The sequence below is a fragment of the Trichosurus vulpecula genome, chromosome 3 (genome assembly GCF_011100635.1).
Source record: "Trichosurus vulpecula isolate mTriVul1 chromosome 3, mTriVul1.pri, whole genome shotgun sequence".
In the NCBI taxonomy this organism is placed as follows: Eukaryota; Metazoa; Chordata; class Mammalia; order Diprotodontia; family Phalangeridae; genus Trichosurus; species Trichosurus vulpecula.
Window position 1 is genome coordinate 397,340,089 of NC_050575.1, and position 22,423 is coordinate 397,362,511.

Below are 22,423 nucleotides of genomic sequence, written 5' to 3' on the forward strand. Positions count from 1 at the left end.
ATGTTATCTAATTTGATCTTCACAACAGTTCTTTGAGGTAGGTGTTACTATTAACCCCATTTTCCAGATGATAAAACCAAGGCTTGAGAGAGATAACGTGACTTAACTTGTCCAGGATCACACAGAAAGTAAATGTCTGAGTCACATTTTAACTCAGGTCTTCTTGGGTCCAAGTTAGCATTCTCTTCATTATACCAAGGCTCAAACTCATGTTTCTATTTCATACTCTGCAAGTTGGCAAAGTTGACCAAAAAAAAAAGGAAATGTCAAATTTTAGAAGGATTTTAGGGAAACAGGTAGATTCCAAAAGCCCTAGCTTCCCAGAGTCTTAGTTATTCTCTGTTGCTTTCTCTTGGTGGGTCTCTGCTCTTGGTTTGATTCCTTCAGGGGTGACGTTCAGTGAGAGGATGTATGGTAAGAATATATTGTAGAGGCAGTTAGTGGAACAGTGGATAGAGTACTGGGCTTGAAATCAGGAAGTTTTGAGTTCAAATCCAGCCTCTGACACTTACTAGCTATGTGACCCTGAGCAAGTCACTTAACCTTGTTTGCTTCAGTTTTCCTCAGCTATAAAATTAGCCAAAAAAAAAACCCAAATGGGGTCATGAAGAGTCAGATACAACTGAAACAACACAAGGATGAGCCATTTAGGTTTTGTCATCAGGCAGGAGATAGGTCTCATGGAGAGTTAGTAGATATAAGGAATGGGGAAGAAAAAGATTTAAGATGAAAGTACTTTTGTTGACTATAGAGCAGGCATTTGTATTGGTAATTAAGGAGGGCTTTTAGCACTTATTCAATCAAGTGCCCTTGAAGAGTTTGGCCTTTGTTTCCTTGATTAAATTAGGAGTCCTTCATGACCTCCTTGCCTCAAAGGAAAGCCTAGCTTACATGGGTTTGAGGAACATGTTTGTGACATCAGAGGCTTTTAGACCACATGGGTTTAAGTTGCATTTTTGTGACGCTTTTAGGTAATGTGGGTGAGTCACATGCCTGACTCACCTTTGACCCTGAACAGGATATATAAACCCAGAGGTCGGCATTCCCCTTGAAGCTCTCACTCCTGGAGGCACGGGACTCTGGACAGCTGCTTTAAGAGCCTCCCGGCCAACCTCAGATGTTGTTGGTTTCTTGGTAACTACGAATTGTATTTGGTCTGTTTATAAATGTTTGTTTGTAATTTGTTTGTATTTGCTCTGAAGTTCAGGGTGCTGGCTTTTTCCCCTGAACTAAGTGAATGATATATGTATGTTTGATTAAAATAAGATTGTCAACCCCTTAAAGTTGCTTTCCTTAGTAAAGCAGATCAAAAGAACCTGTGCTGGCAGCATTCTTCTTGTTGGGCTTGTGTTGGTCTTTCACCCCCACAGCAGCTGCTAGCCAAATTGTTGCAACAGCATTCCAGAGAGCACAGTAGGTGGATAGCTTTAGAGTGGGACACTGGAGCAGGGGCAAGTAGTTGAGGGCAATGAGAAAAGAGGTTGGGCAAGGGTGAGGTGGAGAATGGAGTTTGAATGATGATTACTCAGGCTTAGAATCACTGGGATAGGGAAGGCATGAATGTGGGGAGTTTATTAATCATTAAGGACAGTCCAGGGCCTGTGATGGCTCCTTACCCCAAATACTACTCATCACTCCATCCTGGATCTGTGACCTGGAACTGGGTAGTAAGCAACAAAACTCCCAGATGGCACCAGTTCTCATCGGTGTTCTTCTCCTTATGGGTGCTCATTTTCACCTGGTGCCCAGCTGCTCCCTGTGTTCTAGAATGGTCCAAGCCACCATGCCTGACCAGACTCCATGCTTCAGCGTCTGAAGACTTCTCTGTCTGAGTCCCTACGCCCATTTAGACTGGCAAAATAACTCAGTGTGACTTTTTCTTGTATTTTCCCATCAGGATTCAGCACGCTTTCTAGATCTTTTTGGAGGATAAGGGGCAGGGTTGCCATCCAACCTGCACTCATGAGGATGATAAAGAGGGAGATAAGGGCTAAAACCTTGGAACCCCACCTCTAATGATGGTAGCCCCTGGGAACTAATTTGCGCCTCCCTCCCACACCTGTCTTCTATGGTATGCTAAAGTCAACTCAGACATGAAAGTCAGTCATTAAACTTTCAGCGTGAGCATTTGCATCTCAGAAATCTTGATTTATTGTTGGTCATCTAGACTTAAGAAAGTGATGAAGTTAATATTAATAATGCAGATTAAATTTAGAAGTGTGCCATGGGAACAGTCCCATCCTCCACCCAGAGCTATTGCTATACATTTATCAGCATACCACCGCACCTAGCACCCAAAACACAACCCAACGAGCAAACCAAAGAAAGCCCGCTATCTCCTTCCTGGTATCATCTTGCCAGCCTTCAGTGAAGAAGGGTGAATACTCCAGGAGGGAAGCAAACCAGATAGACATAAGGGAGACTTCAGGACCATTAAGTGTGAAACTTAAGGGACAGGGCTGAACAAGAGGTAGAAAGTAATTTCAGGTATGTTGTTGTTGTTGAGTAATGTCCAATCCTTCATGACCCCATTTGGGTTTTCTTGGCAAAGACACTGGAGTGGTTTGCCATTTCCTTCTCCAGCTCATTTACAGATGAGAAACTGAAGCAAATAAGGTTAAGTGACTTGCCCAGGGTCACACAGCTGGTAAATGTCTGAAGCTGGATTTGAACTCAGCAAGATGAATCTTCCTGACTCTAGGCCCAGAGCTCCATCCACTGCACCACCTGGCCGCCCCAATTTCAGGTATAGGAGGGACTATATTATCAAAGATACACCCAGTGTTTGATAAACTTTTGTAGCTTCTATCCCATCTCCCACCCCTAAATCACGATGATGACGTAGCAATAACTAGCATTTACACAGGACTTTTAGGTTTGAAAATGCTATACGTATGCTATCTCATTTGAGCCTCACAATAATCAAGTAACTTGCCCAGGCTACCCGGTAAGGCAAGATCTGAACTCTAGTCTTCCTGAATGACAATCTCCAACCACATTCCAACTTTGACACCTAGTTGCTAGGCATCATCTCAGCCACAGCCCAATAGAGCAGGGTAGAACAAAGGAAAGCTGGACTTGGGGTCTGGGGACCTGCATTCAAACCCTGGCTCTGAACTGTGAGGTCTCAGGCAACTCAACCTCTTGGCCTCATTTTTTTATCTATAAAGTGGCGGTAACAATACTTGAAATATCTATATCACGAGGATCCTCATAAGATCCTTGCTACAGAAATGTATTAGGTTATTAGAGCAGTGTAATACGGGTAAAGAACTGGACATCAGAAGTGGCCCTATGGATAGGGGATGCTTGGGTGAGAAAAGGAAAGAGGCGTCTTGCTGTGAGCCCTAGAGGAAGGGTAAAAGTAGCAGCTCCTATCACAAGAGGGTTTTTTAGGTCTGAGATCTAGCCTGGGCTGTCTCGAACACTGATGGGGTGGGGTGAAGTCTGCCATGGCAGCCAGGCACATCCCCAGAATACCAGGTCAGCAAGCAGCATGCTTTCTACCCCCGCTGATCCCTCTAGAAACATGCAGCTTTCTCCAAGGACACAAAGTGCACCCACTGTTCTATTAAAAAACTCCTACATCAGACGCAGCTCACATTCATTTCCATGGTCCAGAAGATGGGCAAAGTGTGGTCAGGCAAAGTCCCCCTTCTTTCTGTAGAGTAGGAGTGTAAGCAAATAAGACTGAGATCTAGGAAGAGGGACAGTTACCTGGTGCCTGGGCTGTGGTCTGGCATTTAAGTACCTACTCAATAGATGAAAGGTTTGAGTCTAGAGTTAGAAAGACCCGAGTTCAAATCCAGCCTCAGATACCTTACTGGCTGTGTGACCCTGGGCAAATCATAATCTCTGTTTGCCTCAGTATTCTCAACTATAAAACAGGGATAATAATATCACCCTCTCCCAAGGTTGTTGTGGGGATCAAATGAGATAGTATTTGTACTTAGTTTAATATCTGTACTTGTGCTTAGCACAGTGCTTGGCACAGAGAACAATAAATATTTATTAAGCATCTGCCCAGAGTCAGGCACTATGCTAAGTGCTGGGCATACAAAAATGCAAAAGGCAGTCCCTGCCCTCAAGAAGTTTACAGGGAGACAACATGCAAACATGTGTGTGTGTGTGTGTGTGTGTGTGTGCACATGTGCGCACATTTTGTGTCCCAGCAATGCTGACCTACTTGCAGTTCTGGAACATGGCATTCCATCTCCTACCTCCACTCCTTTCCATTGGCTGTATCCCATGCCTAGAACACTCCACTTACCTCGGCTCCTAAGTTTATTTGACTCTCTTGAAGACTCAGGTCAAGTCCTCCCTTCCTCAGAAGGCCTCTCTCCACCTCCAAATCCCAATTGTTAATGCCTTGCCCTCTAAGATGACCTTCCATCTACTCAGCCTATTAACTTTTATGTACATAGTTTATTAACTTATCTTCCATTACAATGGGAGCCCCTTGACATATTTTTGGACATGGCCAATGTGGGTATTTGTTTGGTTGGACTATGCATGTATGATTGTTTAAAAGAATTGTTGCGGGGAGAGGCAATGGAAAGGAAAGAGAATAAATGACTGGTTTTTTTTTTTAAAAGAATGGAAACTCCTTGACGGCAGAATTGGTTTGGGTTTTTATTGTATCTATCCCCAGTGCTCAGCTCAGTGCCTGGCACACAGTAGGTACTTCATGAATGCCTGTTTCCTTCCCCTTTGCCTATAAAAGCTCCTGGAAGGCAGGACGGTCTCCTGCCTCTCTTTGTGTCCCCAGTGCTCAGCTCAGCGCCTGGCACGCAGAAGGCACTTCATGAATGCTGCTTCCTTCCCCCATCAGACTGAGCTCCTGGAGGACAGGACCGTCTCCGCCTCTATTTGTGTCCCTGAGCTCGGCTCAGTGCCTGGCACACAGTGGGCGCCTCCCAAGTGCGGGCTGAGGACTCTTTCTCCTCGGGAAGGCGCCCTGCTCTCTGACAGATGGCGCTGGGCCCCGAGGCAAACAAGCCACCCAGACTTGGCCGACTCCGAGTTCCAGTCCCTAGGGCTACTCCGCCCTCACCTTAGGCGGCTCTTCTCCCCCTCAGAGACCCGGCCGCCCATCCAGCCCGGGCCGGCCCCGCCCCTTCTCCCGGACTTCCACCAATCCGGAGGCGGTACCCGGGCCCCGGCTCCTCGGGCCGGGCGCGGCGGCCAATGGGAGCCCGGGAGCGGGCGGCATGCAAATGAGCAGGTGTGCCGAGGCTGCGGCCGGCCGGAGCTGGGCCGGGCCCCAGCCAAGGGTTGTAAGCAGAGCGGCAGCGGCGCCGGAGAGCACACGGGCCCGGGCTCCAGCGCTTCCTCTGCGGCCATGGCCTCCGCTCCGCCGCCGCCGCTCTTCTCCGCCGCCGAGGTGCAGCGGCGCTGCGCGGCCGGCGCCTGCTGGGTGCGGCGCGGCGCCCGCCTCTACGACCTCACGGGCTTCGTGCGGCGCCACCCGGGGGGCGAGCAGCTGCTGCGGGCGCGCGCCGGCCGCGACGTGAGCGCCGACCTGGACGGGCCGCCGCACCGGCACTCGGACAACGCGCGCCGCTGGCTGGAGCAGTACTACGTGGGGGAGCTGCGCGGCCCCACGCAGGTACGGTGCACGCGCTCAGCCCCGCCGCCCCCCGCCCGCGGCTGCTCCCCTCTCTGCTGCGGGTCACCCCGCTCACGGACCCCTCCGCCTCGGCGATGCCCCTGTGCCACCTGTGGGCCGTGCCCACCTGGCAGTCACCTCCCTCCTCACCTTGAGCTGCTCTGACTCAGCCTCTCCCCTGCGCCTCGGCCATCCCGGCCAGGGAGCTCCTGCTGCCCCTGCTGCCCCTGCTGCCCCTGCCATCCGTGCTCCACCGGTCCGTGCCCACCTGCTGGCCGTGCCCGTCTGGCGGTCACCTCCCTTCTCACCTGCGCCCTCATTCACCTTGTCCTGCTCTGACTCAGCCTGTCCCCTCCGCTTCGGCCATCCTGGCCTGGGAGCCCCCGCTGCCCTTGTTACCCGTGCTCTGCCACGTTTGCCCCCCTGCCCGTTGACCCCAACTGTCTGTCATCTCCCTTCTCACCTGTACCCCCATTCACCTTGTCCTACTCTGATTCACCTCTCTGTCCCACTCATTGACCATTTCTGTCTGCCTGTCCCGTCCACCTCTACGATCCTAGCCCGGGGAGCCACCCCGCTGTCTGCCATACCCATCTGTCGATCACCTCACCTGTACCCTGTTCACCTGTCCATCTCCCTCCGACTCTGCTGTCTGTCTCCCACTCACTGACTTCTGTCTGCCTGTCCCCTCCACTTCCACTATCCCAGCCCCTTGGAGCTCCTGCTGTCCATCTGTCATCCCTTCTTCTTACCTGTCCCCCACTTACTCATCTTCACTGACCTATCTGCCTCCTATCCAGCTGCCTCCCCACTCACTGACCGACCACTTGTTTGGCCCCCCACTCCCATGATTCCAGGGAATTCTTCTATGCCCCACTTTCCTATCTCCTTCCTGCTCACCTCTCCTCATTCATCTAAGTCTTTTGTTTGTCTGGCCTCCCCTCTGTGATTCCAGCAAACTCAGTCATGAGTCTCTCTCACTCACCTGTCTTTCCTTCTCTGTCCCCCGCTCAGCTGTTTTTCCTTTTCCAAAGCCCTTCCTCCTGTCTCACCAGTCATGCTCCCAGTTCACCTGCCCGCTACTCACCTACCACTCATCTATTTCCCCTTCCTCTGAAACTCTCCTGTCCATCTGCCACCCTCACCTGTCATGTTCCCAGCTCACCTATCCCCATCTATTCCCCTTATCTGTCCCTTTCCCTCCTCACTTGTCTTCCCCCATCTGTCCATGTCTCTCTCCACACACCTAGTTGAGTCTGGACCCCCCGCCTTTATGCCTATCTACTCACTTGTGATTCCTCCCCACATTCCATCTATTCCACCTGCCTTCTGTGCTTCTCTGTTCACTTCAAAACAAAATTCTGTACTGTTCCCTAAATTAACAACGCAAATGCTTTCTCCTGGAGCCTTTCACTCATCTTTATCCCTAGTCCCTCAGCCCTTTTCTTCCTTTCTCTAGAAAACCATCCCTTCCTTGCTCTGTCCCGAAGTGATTTCTCTCCATCAACTCTTCCCAGTTTCATTTCTTCTCTGGATCATCCTTCCTTCCTGTTCCTTCTTTCTGCATTTCTTTCCATATATTTCTAAGTCACCAAACACCATTTCTGGTCCTAAAGATTTCACACCCCTGCCTCCAAATAGCCTTTCCTTCCCTCATGCGCCTACCACATCCCACCAAAAATAAGTGATTCAGCCGTCAATGGCAAGTCTTGCTCCTTCACTCCCTCTCACTTTGGGCTCCCCGAAGCTTGCTGGCAGCAAAGATTGCTCTCTTTTGCCTGACTTGGATTTCCCGGTAGATAATCTCTGTTGCTTCCTTGGGCTTTGTCTCACCTCCTTTAAATCCAATGATCCCTGTGACTCCATGGACGTTTGAGGCTGGGTGTATTTCTGCTGGTCTAGCAAAAATGAGGCAGCATGGGACTCCATGCAGCTTAGCTCTTGCCTTCCTTGCCTGGAAAGTAGTCTGAATATCTAACATTGTGGTGTACAGAAAGGACCTAGCCTCATCTGGCTCAGTGACCATAGGTAGTCACTTCTCTTTGAGTCTCAGTTTTCCTGTTAAAAAATGGGAGTATTAAAGGCTGCACCTCTGTTCTTCTGAATTGTTTTTAAGGAAAATGGTTTTGGGGTTGTTGGCTTTTTTTTTGTTACAAACTGTGAAAGAGTTATGTAAACATGAGCTGCTCTTACTATCCCACTGAGTCTCTCATTCTTGGATTTTTGTAGCTACCCCCAACAAACACTTTGAAATTTTTGGGAGTTAACTGATGACAGCTTCTGGCTCTGGCCACACTCTCCCCGTGGGGCCAGAGGTTAAGTCTCCATTAGGCTCTCTTACCCAATTCTCAGGTTGTTTCTGGTGGGTGTAAAGTGATGTATCCTCAGGAATTGTTTGATAATTGGGCCAGGCTGAAGATGCAATCTGTGGCCATAGTCATGAGTTGAGTAGGAAAGGTTAGGCTCTAACCTCCAAAGCTCCATGCCTCAAGTTCCTTCAAAGCAGAAACTTCTCATTGTGTCTCCCAGAACTATTAAGCACAATGTGTTGTCAAAGTGTGTACTTAAAAATGTTAACTGAATAAGCAAATGTATGTGGATTTTTTCTGTGCCTCCAATTCAAAAGTATGTTCTGGTGCTTCTGGCACCATGAGAGAAGGCTAAATAGAAGGAATTCCTGGGTTTTTTTGGGGGTGGGGATGAAGAAGCAGGGGGCTGCAAGTGTCCTGACCTACAGGTGGTCACAGTCCCTCCCTCAGTTCTCAAGTTCCACAGAAGGTGGTGTCCTTGGTTCTGAGCATTCTGTCAATACCCCACTCTGCTAAGGGTCCTAACACAAACCTATCTTCTCTCACTCTTCCTCATCTCTTCTCCCCGATTCTCCAAAGTCTACACCCCCTGCCTTGGATGAATGACTTACCTTAGGTTGAACAATTGTTATTGTCATCTTCTGCAGGCTGGTTCCAGGGTAGAGGCGGGAGTTTGAATGAGAACTTGAACCCTGCCCCTTCCCCATACACACACATAAACTTGGCCTAAAGCCAACTAAGGTACTGCCCCCTAGAAAAGATGTGACTGCTGATAGACACTTGTTGCTCCACATTCCAGTTACCTGTTGCCTTAAATGTTGTTTTAGATTATTGTTATATTCGTTAAGTTTTGTTTGAGAGGGTTAAAAAATTTTAAGTATTGCTTCCTCATAGACTCTTCCTGTTTTTTTTTTCTTTCTCCTTTTTTTTTTTAGAGGGGAAAAAGCAGGGCCATTGGGATTAAGTGTCTTGCCCAAGGTCACGCAGCTAGTTAAGTGTCAAGTGTCTGAGGCTGGATTTGAACTCAGGTCCTCCTGACTCCAGGGCTGGTGCTCTGCTCACTGCACCACCTAGCTGCCCTGCTCTTGCTGTTTTTTAAACTTAACCTAGACCATTCTCCTATATCTAAACAAATACAACAAATACTAATAAAGAAATAATCTAACCAAAAAGAGAGTAAATCTTCAAATGAAACTCAACTGTAAACTATTTCAATTTATTATTAGCAACAATTATATATATATAGTATGTTTCTATATGTATACATCTTAAATAATAAGAAAAATATTTTCTGCATCCTCCTCTTCATTTGTGCTCCAAAAGGTGCATTTTCATTTTTTTAAAGGTAGCTACGGCCAAAGTATGCACATTTTTTCTATTCTGCTGACCTCTCTTTGCATCTCTTCATATAGGTTTTACCTTGTAGTCTTCATATTTGACTTTTTAATTTTTATTTGACATTTTTATGGTGCCATGATCATCGGTTACACAGGCTGTTCCAAAAGTCTTCAAGCAGTTTTAAGCTGTTCAAACTTAAACTTTGGTGTCCCCAAAACCTTTGTAGTTTATCAGTTTGCATAAAAATTTTGGAGATACCAGAGTTTAAATTTGAACAGCTTAAAACTGCAGGAAGACTTTTGGAACCCTATTGATTAATATAGTATACCTTAACTTGTTCAACCATTTCCCAGACCTTGGACACATTGGTCGTTTCTAATCTTTTTTTTTAAATTTTGTTTAACCACAGCATTCATATAATCCCAAATAACAAAACACATAACAAACTACTCCCCTCCAAAAGTACTATCCCCCCAAACTGTTCAGCATTGAAAAGTATGTATGACTGAAACTGAAATATGAAACATGCTGCCTGTCATTGTGGTTATAAAAGGCAAGGCAAGGCGAGGTGTGGTGCTTTCATTTTAACAAATTAGTACCAAGATCGTCCATTTTATTTAACTAGAATTTTGTTATAGTTTAAAATTCTCTTCCTTTATGTGGTTCCTGTATCTGTTGTTATTTTGGCTTGATTTTCTTTATTGGTTATTTCCAGTTTTTCATTATTACAAATGAAGCCACCATGAGTACTTTTGTATTGTTGTTCAGTAGTGTCTAATTCTTCATCACCCCGAGGACCATAGCCCGCCAGTGCTGTCCATGGGTTTTTTTTGGGCAAAGATACTGGAGTGGTTTGCCATTTCCTTCTCTGGTGGATTAAGGAAAACAGAGGTTAAGTGACTTGCCCAGGGTCACACAGTTAGTAAGTGTCTGAGGCCACATTTGATCTTCCTGACTCCAGGCCCAGAGCTCTATATCCATTGAGCCATCTAGCTGCCTCTATAATCCTATAACTGCAATTTTCCTTTTAATTATATCTTTAGGATATAGTACCAGCAAAGGGATCATTGGGTCAATTTAAGTAATTCTTAAATGCATGAACTTAGTAACCCTCATAAGGAAAAAGCAGAATATTGTCTTTAACCTTAAATGAAATAATGTAGCTTGAATTATTTCCATTTTGGTGAATATATACGTATGCATAGATATGTGTGTATATATGTATAAATATATGATACATACGTGTATATATGTATTAATATATGATACATACACATATCTATATATATATTTTTTTGTTAAAATAGGACAATTTATTTGCTCTGCGTGCCTTTCCACACACTCATCGGGGTACTTATTAAGCTTTGTTGACCTTGCTTCTTTCTATGTGTTGTCTATGTCATCTGTGTTCATTATTCTTCTTAATCGACTGGCTTTGATTTTCATTACTTATTAGAAGTCTTTCCGTGTCACCTGTCATCTTTACTCAGTTTCTTATCACCTTCAAATCCACTCTTGACCTAGGGAGGCACACCCAGCTCAGGGCCCCTTCTGTCCCCAATCTAAAGGAAGATGGTATTTCTTTATCCTGTACTTTAAAATATTCAAGTGCACTAGGGTAGTTTCAAGTGGAAAGATCAGAAAATAAATTGTGGATGGCATATCATGAGTCTGATGAGAGCTAGCATTTCTATTTGGTTTTACAAGCATTATCTCACTTAAACCTCATGATAAACCCTGTGGGGTAGATAGGAAAACTACCTATCTAGAACTCTACATCCACAAAGGTGGCTCTTTGAAGGCTGTGACCAATCAGTTAATCAGCAAGCATCACGAAGCATCCACTTTGTGCTGAACCTGGAGAATGCAGAGATAAAAGTAAAACAGCCCTGCCCTCGTGGAGCTTATGTTCTAATAGGCATGGGCATATAGTAGAGTATATGTCGACATATATATTTATGTTTGTGTGTGTATATATATATATCCATGAAATATATAGTGCAGAATATATGAGATAAATACAAGATAATTTGAGGGGGGAGGGTAAAGGCAGCTGGGGGTGGAGAGAGAGAGTAGAAACCAAGAATGTCTTCCTGTAGAAGATGGCCCTTAAACTAAGTCATGAAAGACACCAGGGTTTCCAAGATGATCAAGTGAAGAGGGATAAAGAACATTCAATTTGAAGATCCCTGAGAAAGCAGGTGGAGCACTGGGTATGAACAATAGCAGATAGGCCAGTATGACTGGATTGTAGAGTGTTGGAGGGGCTCTCCCTCTCCTTCTTCCATCCATTTCTCTCTCCCCCTCTCTCTTCCCTCTGTCCTCTCTCCCTCTCCCTCCCTCCCTCTCTCTCTCTCTCTCTCTCTCTCTGTCTCTCTCCCTCCCTCTCTCCTTCCCTGTCTCTCTTCTCTCTCCCTCTTTGCTATACCTCTCTCTCCCTCTTTCTCTTCCTCTCCTCCATCAGAATTTTCCTAAAACATATGCTATCCATTTCAGCAGTTAACTAAACAAGCTCAGCAATGCAAGATACAGAGAACATGTTTTTGTTTAGGTGTTACAAGAAGAGTGACCCTCTCTGTTCCTATCTCTTGTTCTCTTACTTCTGGGGCAGCAATGCTGGGACCTGATATTTAAACCAGTAGGCTGGCAGCCACATAGTGCCTCTAGTCAGGGCAGTGAGAAGTGAAGATTGCTCAAGGTGATGGTGACAGTCGTCCAGGGGGAGGGGAGAGGCTTCCATCAAGTTTTGTTATTTTAGGCTGAAGTTCAGTCGATGAGCAGGATCCAATATTTCAAAGATTCCTTTCCCATAAGGTGCCCCAGACTAAACCCACCTTCTTACCTTAGAATTTGGAGGTCTTGGAGTAGAGGTGGGGGTGTCTGGGGTCCGTGTGGGAAGGGCTAATGCTATTTACACCTTCCTGGGACCCCCCCTTTCCGTCATATTACTCCACTCCGCCTTTGCCCCTCCCCGCCCCCCCCAGGAACAAGTCAGGCAAGTTTGAGCCAATAACTTGTGGGGTAGCTGGATGAATTCTGTTTTAGCCACTAGCTAAGGAAGGAATGAAACTATGTCTGTTCTGTTGGCAGTGAAATTACTGGCCAGGGATTTCTATGGCACTTTCAAGATACATCTGCCCCCAAGGTCCTGGGTGGGAATTGGGCTGCTACTACAGGCTTAGAATTTTGAAGAAAGCTTGAAGGAATTGGCATTCTCAGTCTAGGCAGAAGAAAGCTACAGAGGGGTTGATGGGGGATAGTTATATCCAAGATGGTGACTATCCACCCTCCACTGAATATAGAACCAAAGGAAATAGGCTTGAGCTAGAGCACGAGGGTCAGCGGTAAGGAACAGCTTAGGTCACGTTCTGTGTTAGGTTGACATCTGAAGGCAGCAAGTTATGTGGTAAAGGGGGCTGTGTACAAATCCTGGCTCTGTGACTTACTGCCCAAGTGACTTTGAACAAATCTCTAAAATCTCTAGATCCCCATTGCCTTGATTTTTAAGATGGAAAGGTTGGACTCGGTGATCACTTGGGTAGCTTCTACCTTTAATTCTTTGATCCATTGGGCTCATAGGATCCCACAAACCAGAAGGAATAGATTATTATCCTACCTCGACTATGTCTGTGGTAGTCTTTAGATTATACTTTCACAAATTCCTTTTAGTCTTAGGATTCTGGTTGAACACTTTGTAGGGTGGTCTGTCTTGCCATACCCCAAGCCAACACCGCCAGTCTTATCCCAGAGATCATGGCACTCCAGACTCAACCTTCTCCTTCCAATGGCAAACCCTCTGAATCTTCCTGATGATTGGATCTCCAGCCATTCATGCTCAAGAGTGTTTTCAGGTTTAAGTGACTTCTCTTGGATTTATAAGCCTGACCCTGCCATCCCTGATGCATGCAAAGACTGAACTGTAGGTCTCTTGCCCTCTCCCAACTTCCCAGACCCTTTAGCAGTCCTAGAGTTCAGCTATCCTCCCAGGGGCAGCCTTTATAAACTATGCACTGAAGGGACTATTAATGTCTTTTAATTTAACCTTCAAATGCCTTCCTGGATGAGAACTCCTGTCTCTTGGGCCTCTCTCTGGAGAGGCTTATGCTCTAAGTACCTTCCTCACAGACAGTCATTTCCTTTCTGCATTTTTTTACACTGGACCTGTGATATTTTTTCTCATCCGTGTGGGTAGTTCCAGGTGAGACTTCCTCTACCCATCAGTATCTGTCCTGCAACATTTAACCTTAGAGAGTTGCCTAAGACATTGGGAAGTTAAGTGACTTGCCCAGGACCATTATACCAGTATGTATCTGAGATGAGACTTGAATACAGGTCTTCCTGACTTTGAGGCCGGCTCTCTATCCAATATGTCATTCTACCTTTCTACCTGTACTAAATGCAAAAAAAGTCACAGAATCACAGAATGTTAGAGCCAGAAGCAACCTTAGCCATCATCAATTCCATCCTTAATGTTTTACAGAAGTGGAAACTGAGGTAAAAGATGACATTTCAAGAGGCTGATTTCATAGTTATTGCTAGTCCCTCTTTCCTGTGTGCCTTCCTTTCCTTAATATACCAATTTAGGGGACTATGCCCCCCTTTTCTGACCTGCCCAGGACACACCTGACCAGGGACCTTCTAAAGGACCAGCTTCCAAAGTCACACCTACCCATGAGGAAGGCAAGACTGGCATCCTAGGAGATGTGGAGCTGAGAAAGGCCCTTCCTGAAATAGAGCTCTTACCTCAGATCTAGGTGCCTGAGGATTCCGATGTGCCGGAAGCCACAGAGATGCCTAGTGGCTGATGAGACACGCACTTATCATCTCTGCCTTCAAGCCCAATGTTCCTTACCCCGCACAGAGCGTGTCCATCCACAGTCCAACAGTTAGAGCAGAGCAGAAGAACTGAGGTTTCACACCCTCCCTCCATGATCCATTCCAAGAGTTAACCCTCATTGCCATGGAGTCTTAACAGCTAACATGAAATCTTTCATGGTGCCCTATCCCTGCAGTGGGGAAGGATCTGAAATTTACTGGTCAAGCCTTCTAAGAGTTTTCCGATTGGAACTATATGTTGTAAAGAAAACAGCATTCATTCATTTAATAAGAATTAATTAAGGATCTCCTATGTGGCAGGATAGAGGGCTAGATTCATAGTCAGCAAGACCTGAGTTCTAATCTTGCCTCAGACACTACTAAGAATGTCACCCAGTGACCCTGGAACAATCATTCACGTTCTCCCCACCTGTTTTCTCATCTGAGAAGTGTGGATATTAACTACAGCTACTTCACAGAGTTGTTGTATGAGATGCCACGAATAGAGTGCTTTTCAAACCTCAGAGCGCTATGTGAATGCCAGCTGTCATTATTTTTAGGACTATGTGCCAGGCGCTGTGCTGGGGATACAAAAACAAGAAACAAAACAGAGGCTTGGATTCAGAGTCAGAGGACTTGCTTTTAAATGCCAACTGCCATTCATTGACTCGCTGTGCGACCTTAGAGTGAATCAATTCTTTCTGGACCTCAGTTCCATGTGTAAAATGAGGGGGTTTGGAGTGTGTGTGTGTGTGTGTGTGTGTGTGTGTGTGTGTGAGGGAGAGAGAGAGGAGAAGCAGCCAGGCCTAGTAAACAAATGAACAAAGCATTTATTAAATGCTTCAGAGGGCAAAACGTGCTAACTGCTGAGCGTACAAAGAGCAAAGTAAGACAGCCCCTGCTCTCAAGGAGCTCCCATTCTAAGGGGGCAGACCACAGATAATAGGGAAGGTTTTGACTGCAGGTCAGATGGAAAAGTCCCATGGCCCATTTCATTCAGTGGCAATGCAGCCTCATAGATCCAGAGTCAGGAAGGCAGGTTCAGCTCCCAAAGCTGACACACACTAGGTAAGTCTCTTAATATTGCAATGCCCCCAGGAAATGTCCTAAGATAGAGGCCCTTAACCTGTGGGTAGATTTCAAGGGAAATCTACTATGTCTTTATTTTTACTCCACTTTGGTTTGCTTGGCAATCCTGTGTATTTTATGCATTTGAAAACATGATTTTGAGGAGTGCATAGACTACATATCACCGAAAGGATGCATTATATAAAAATAGTTTAAAATGGTTAAGAATCCCTGCTTTAAGTTGCAGCATAGGTGTCAATCTGCATTGGTGGAGGGTTCCCTATGAGGCAGCTAGGTGGTTCAGTGGATAGAGAACTGAGCCTGGAGTCAGGGTAGACCTGAGTTCAAATCCAGCCTCAGACACTCACTAGATGTGTGACCCTCAGCCAGTCACTTAACCTGTATTGCCTTAGTCCACTGGAGAAGAAAATGGGAAACCACTCCAGTATCTTTGCCAAGAAAGCACCAAATAGGGTCACGAAGAGTCAGACGTGATTGAACGACTGAGCAACAAAAGAGCGATGACATTTTAGGTTGGGACAAAAACAAATGCAATCACAGATTTCAAACAGAAAGGGACCTTCAAGGTCATCCAACCCAACTCTCGTGAAAATGAGGAAACTGGAACCTAGAAAGGTGAGGTGATTTCCCCAAGGTCATGGAGGTTGTAAACAACAGCGCTGGGATTCAGGTCTCGACTTCAGGTCTTCTGCTCTTGCCACTGAATGAAGATGGTGCCTTAAGACTGACAAGGGACTTCCCTCAGAACTGCCTGGTCCTGTGGAGAATTCAAATATTGCTATCTCCATTTTTCAGAAGAGGAAACTTTGCCCATAGCCACATGACTACTAATAGTTGGAGTTGAAATATGGAACTGGACCTCAGGATTCCCAGCTCTCTCCAACTCTCTGTGTTGCCTGAGGCTATGGGCTTTGGAATAAGAGGAAGATCTTCTTCCAAGACCTCAGCTGTTCTGGCAAGAGTGGCTAAAAATGTTTCAAGTGCCTTTGAGCTTAGGACCCAAGTCCTGGGAAAAGGGGGCATAGTGGAATAAGTAGCAGGGAGTCCCGTGGAGAGATCGGTCCCAGGATAAAGACCGCCAACTCATGAGTACCTCACACATCATAATGTTAACCAGACAGAGCCAGCAGCGGGTGGCATCTTTTTCCTAGGGAACCTGCCAAACAACTCTGGCTGCCTCAGCAGGTGGAAAGTGGAGATAAGGAACTTGCCAGCCCCAGGGGAAGGAACTTATTTCTGTGTGCCCAAAAGGGTCTTACCTGGGTGTGACATGTGTTTAGCCAAACACATGCTTCTCTAATCCCACCCAACCCTGGCCCTTGGCTGCTGATGGTACATTAAGAGCCCTGAGCACAGGCTTCCTGTGGGGGTGAGTGGAGTCAGTCAGTCAACCAATAAATATTTGTTAAATGAGCAGGCATCGATTAAGTGCCTACTTTGTGCTAGGCTCAGGATACAAAGCAAGGGGAAAAACATCCCTGCCCTTAGGAACTCACAATCTAATGGAGGGAAGGGGGGAGGGGGAGAGAAAACAAAAGGACCATTTGCAACAAGATATACACAGGATAAAATGGAGATTATTTTAGAGGAAAGGCATTAAAGGGGACCAGGAAAGGATTCTTGCAGAAGGTAGTATTTTAGCTGGGTTCTGAAAGAAGTCAGAAAACCAGGAGATGGAGATGAGGAAGGAAAACATTCCAGGCATAGAAGATAGGCATTGAAGAATGTCTAGATTCGGGAGATGAGCATTGTGTACAAGGAACAGTAGGGAAGCCGGGGTCATTGGATCAAAGAGTATGTTATGGAGAGTGAGGTGTAAGAATCTGCAAAAATGGCAGGGGTAAGGGGTGGGGGGCACGTTATGAAGGGCTTTGAATGCCAGCCGAAGGATTTTATATTTGGTCCTGGAGGTAAGGAGGAGCCACTGGAGTTTATTGAGTAGGGGCATGATGACTTTAGGAAGGTGACTTTGATAGCTGAGTGGGGGATAGACTGGAGTGAAGAGAGACTGGAGACCCCAGACCGCAGCCCAAACGCTAATGCAAAAGTCTTAGGGAAGCTTAATCAACTACCATTTCACCCGCTCTGTGCTAAACACCAGGGTTACAAAGCCCAAGCAGCCTCCATTCTGACTGATGGAAGAGATGTCTCCAAGCTTAGAGAACCCATTGGGCAAGATGGAACAACACCTGTGGTACCAGGTGCCTGGGCAAAGGAGTCCCTCACTATGGCTCCCTCTTATCATCCTTTCCCCAAACCAGAAAAATACAGTTTCTCTCTCAAGCTCACAGTTATTGCCCTCAGTGGGGGTGGGGGTGGGGGGGGTTCTCCTTGCATTCTGCTGTTCCAACAGTCCAAGGAGAAGTGGCAAGAGACCCCAAATGAAGGAACTAAAAAAGCTCCACCCTGGAGCTCCCTGGAGATATTTCAATTTCCTGGTAACTGCTGTAGAAACTCTAGCTACCTAAGATGTCTTGAGGCTAGGTCCCTGGAAGCTCCTTCTAAACTACAGCTTTTACCAAAGGGGGCCAACACATTCGATGTCAAGTCAATCCAGTAAATATTTATTAAGTACCTGTTACGTGCTGGGCACTGGGGATACTGAGACAAAATCCCTGAAATCACGGAACTTACATCCTCCTGAAACAACATAATATATGTCCAGGTAGAGAAATATAAGATAATTTCAAGAAGGGGAGAGCAGAACAATAGAAGGGAAGAGGAAAGGCCTCATGTGGGAGGTGGTATCTGGTCTGAGCCTTGAAGGAAACTAGGAATTCTAAAAGGCAAAAAATAAGAAGCGAATACATTCTAGCCATGGAAGATCATCTGGAGGAAAGGGCACAGACAGGAGATGGACAGCAAGGGGGCCGTTTTGGCTGGAAGGGTAGTAATATGAAATGAATCTAGAAAGATGGGCCGGAGTCAGACTATAGAAGTTATAAATGACCGATAGAAGAATTTGTATTTTATACTGGAGGCAACAGGGAAAACTTGAGGATTCTAGAGCAAGAGAGGGACACAGTCCAAGCTGTGCTTTAGGAAGACAATTTTGGCAACTATGTCATGAATAGACTAGAGAGAGCAGCGAGGACAATTTAAGAGGCTGTTGCAATAGTGTAGGGCAGCAGTTCAGAAATTGTTTAATCTCAAAACTCCTTTACACCCTTAAAATTATTAAGGACGCCTTCCAAAGAGATTTTATGTGGGTTCTGACTATAAATATTTACCACTTTCAAAATTAAAATATCATAGTATTATTATGAAAATTGTTTAGGTCTTCAGAGCGCAGTTTAAGAACTGCTGGTGTAGGGGAGAGCTGGGGAGAGCCTAAGCAAGAGTGGTGCTCCTATGAGTAAAGAAAAGGGGATATATGTAAGCAGAGATGTGGAGACAGAATCAACAAAACATGACAACTGCTAGAATATGTAATGTGAGAGAGAGAAGAGTTGGGGATCACTGGAAAGAAGCTGGTTTGGAGGAGAGAGAAAGGCAATGGATTCCATTTGGGGCGTGTTTTGTTTAAGTGGATCATCTAGCAGGTAGTTGGTGATGTGAGACTGGGGTTCAGAAGAGAGATTAGGTCAGAATATGTACATCTGGGAGCCATCTACAAGAGATGATTGAACCCCTGGGAGCTGATAAATCACCAGTCAACAAACATTTAGCAAGCACTTCCCAAGAGCCAGGCACTGTGCTGAACACTGGGAATACAAAGACAAAATCAAATACCTCACAATCTCACTTCTCTAAGGCAGAGAGGAAGGAGAGAAAGGAGAAGAGGGCCTTGGATCACACCAAGATTTAGGGTGTGATGCGGCTTATGCTGGATGAATGATACAGAGAAGGAGACTTAGAAGGAAGAGTCAGGCAAGTAGGAGGAGAACCAGGAGACCAGAGTGTCTGGAAAGCCAAGAGGAACTGGTTGGGGAAGAAGTGGGATGAATGGTCAACCAGGTCAAACACAGCAGAGAGATTAAGAAGGATGAGGGCTGAGAGAGGTTTAGCTGTCAAGAGATGAGTCTTCTCTTGACTACTACTTTTACCAAAGGAGACTGAGCACATTGAATTTCAAGTCAATTCAATAAATATTAAGTACCTACTATGTGCTAAGCAGGGCAGCTAGGTGGCACATTGCATAGAGTGCTGGGCCTGGAGCCAGGAAGACTCACCTTCCCTGAGTTCAAATCTGTCCTCAGATACTTACTAGCTGTATGACCCTAGGCAAGTCACTTAACCCTGTTTGCCTCAGTTTCCTTATCTATCAAATGAGCTGGAGAAGGAAATGGCAAACCACCCCAGTATCTCTGCCAAGAAAACCCCAAATGGGGTCACAGAGAGTCAGACATGACTGAAAAGGACTGAGCGACAGTGTGTTAGGCACAGGGGATACCAAGACAAAATCTCTGACATCAAGGAGCTTACATCCTCCTGAGAGGATCTAACATGTGTCCAGGTAGAAAAATATGAAATAATTTTAAGAGAGGGAGAGCATTAATACTAGAGGAGAAGAAAAAAGGCCTCATGTGAGAGGTGGTATCTGAACTGAGCAAGAGATGACTATTGGCAGGATTGGAAGTCACATCCCTAGAGACTGAGAAGGAGGTAAAGAAATGGGAGCTTTCTTCAGGAATTCGACTCTGAAGGGAAAAAAAGCTATAGGATAAGAGTTTGGAGGGAAGGCAGGATCTTTCCAGGATTGGGGGAGCCTGGAGCATGCTTGTAGGAAGCCTGAGAGATTGAAGATGAGAAAGAGGCGATGACTGAGGGAAAGCAGGAGACCAACTCCAGGGAAGATGGGAAAGAACTGAGATCAAGGTCCTAAAGAGAAGAGTTGCCTGATAGAATTTAGGCTCCTTGAAGTTAGATACTGTTTGTTTGTTTGTTTGTTCGTTGGACATAATGGCCTAATAGTGCCTGGTACATAGTAAATGCTTAATAAATGTTTGTTGGTTGATTAATTGGCTTGGATGATGAGAAGGGCCACCTCTTTGTCAGAGTCTAAAGCAAGGGAGAGGAGATTGGGGGTTGATGTGGACTAGGTATAGAAAAAGGGAGAAGAGAAAGCTCATCATGAATACCCTGTATTTGCTAAGTAAAATAGCAGAAGTCCTTGCAAAGAGGGAAGGGGCAAGGGATGGTATAGGAGACTCCGGGGGAGCGGGGGAAGAGAAGGTTTAGAATAGTCATCCTGGACTGGTACAGAGTGAAGTAAATAGAACCAAGAGAGCGCTGTACACTGTAACAGCAATATCGTATGATGAACAATTGTGAATGACTTAGCTATTCTGAGCAATACAGTGATCCAAGACGATCCCAAAGGACTCATGATGAAAAATGCTCTCTGCCTCCAGAGAAAGAACTGATGGCATTTGAATACAGACCGAAGCTTACTATTTTTCACTTTCTTTCTCTTTTTCTTCCTTTTTCTTTCTTTCTTCCTGTCTCTTCTTTCTTTCCTTCCTTTCTTGTTTGAGTTTTCTACCACAGAATGATAAATATGGAAATGTTTTACCTGATTGTACATGTATAACCTATATCAGATTGCTCACCATATCAGGGAGAAGGGAGGGATAGAATTTGGAACTCAAAACTTAAAAAAAAATGTTTAAAATTGTTTTTAACATGTAATTGTGGCAAAATAAAATATTATGAAAAAAAAAGAATAGTCATACTGTACCACCCGGGCAGTTGTCAGGGATTCATACCCCTACTATTCATTTTCCAGGCCTCTGAAAACATGCCTTCCGCATTTATGATGTGAAATAGATAGGAACTGTTTAGGACCCATAAACACATATACAAGTGTGTGTATATGTATATATATATATCACTTAACCTCTCAGTATCCTAGACAACTTTCTAAGACTATAAGCTGCACTATCATTTTTGATCTGCTCAGGTACAGAGAGCTTCCCCCCCTATACCAATGAAATCACAAGTCCAAACACAGTTTACTCTGAAGACCACCATCGATGCTTTAGTGTCCTCTAGGCTCCTCTCATCCTGGTGGTTAGTGCCTAGTTGATCTCCAAAGGCAGCAAAAGTCTTCAGATATCTGAGTCCTTAGACTAAGCAGACTTCTTTGCAATAGCATAGGCATGCCCCAAAGGCCATGCTTTCTGATGACATCTTCAGATCAGTGTTTGCTGGGCTTCTCGCGACAGGATGACCTCTGCGCTCTTTCAGATTGAATGCTCTAAGAATTTCATTGTGAGGAATTTGTGCATCTTTTGGAGGTAGCCGGGTGGCGCAGTGGGCAGAGTGCAGGGCCGTGGTCACTCAGCTAATACCACACTTGAACCCAGATCTTCTTGGCCCTCATTCCACCATGCCATGTTGCCTTTATGTAGTTTAGGTATATTTCAAAAAAACGAATTGGTAACTCCCAATGTTAGGCCAATATATTTAAAGTATATTTCAGTGGGTCATCACACGGAGATATGCATTCTCCTCCTGGCAAAGACAGTGGAGCGGTTTGCCATTTCCTCCTCCAGATTAGGAGGAAGAGAGAGCTCAGGACACCTGACATCATGGGAGAATGGAATCGTGATCTTTTCTTCCTCTTAACTTAATGATCCTCTGATCTAAAGATCTCATCTTATCTCCAGCGGGGAGGAGCATCTGGTAGCAAGGTGAGGGGAAATCCTGCTAGCCTTTGTCATTATCATTTTCCTCTTCTTTCTCAGAATGGTATAAAACTGACAGTCTTACCAGCTGTGGTCACCGATGGCATTAAGCTGGGGTGGGAGACTGGAGAACTGAATTGCTTTTTCCTCTCCAAATGACATAGCTCAAATGGGAAGAAGGAGCTACAAGACAGAGTCCCACCTGACCCTTTCTTTGGCCTCATCTTGATAAGACTTGGGAAAGAGGACTGGGGATTAGGAAGGTAGGAGAAGCAGATCATCTTCCGCTGAGGAATGCTTCTTCCAAAACATTGGAAATTCCTTTCTGAGAAGATAGTGAGTAATATGTGTGTTTATATGTGATTCCCATTCTCCCTGGCTTGTGACATTGTCCCTGCACACCTTGTTACTGATTAACAGGTAGGTCAAACCTCCTGGCAGAGTGACAGCTGTCCTTTACAGGGGTTGGGGCGGGGGAGTGGAGGTAGAATCTGGAGACTGGTGTGAATGCCAGATGCAATGGAGCCATCTGAGATTATGCCCATGAGCTGGGGGGGGGGGGGTGGCGGTCTCTGTGGAGACCATCCTACTCTGTCTGATGCTTTAGGTCCCTCAGTATTTATTTGAATGCCTTG

General features: G+C 45.6%; 1 protein-coding gene across 1 annotated transcript in view; it reads left to right on the forward strand.

Moving 5' to 3' along the window:
* The first annotated feature begins 5,341 nt into the window (after positions 1-5,341).
* FA2H (fatty acid 2-hydroxylase) overlaps positions 5,342-22,423 on the forward strand; it is an 84,917-nt gene continuing 67,835 nt past the window's right edge. Inside the window, exon 1 of the mRNA XM_036751377.1 lies at positions 5,342-5,608. Within this exon, the coding sequence (XP_036607272.1) occupies positions 5,342-5,608 (267 nt within the window). The remainder of the gene's footprint in view (positions 5,609-22,423) is intronic.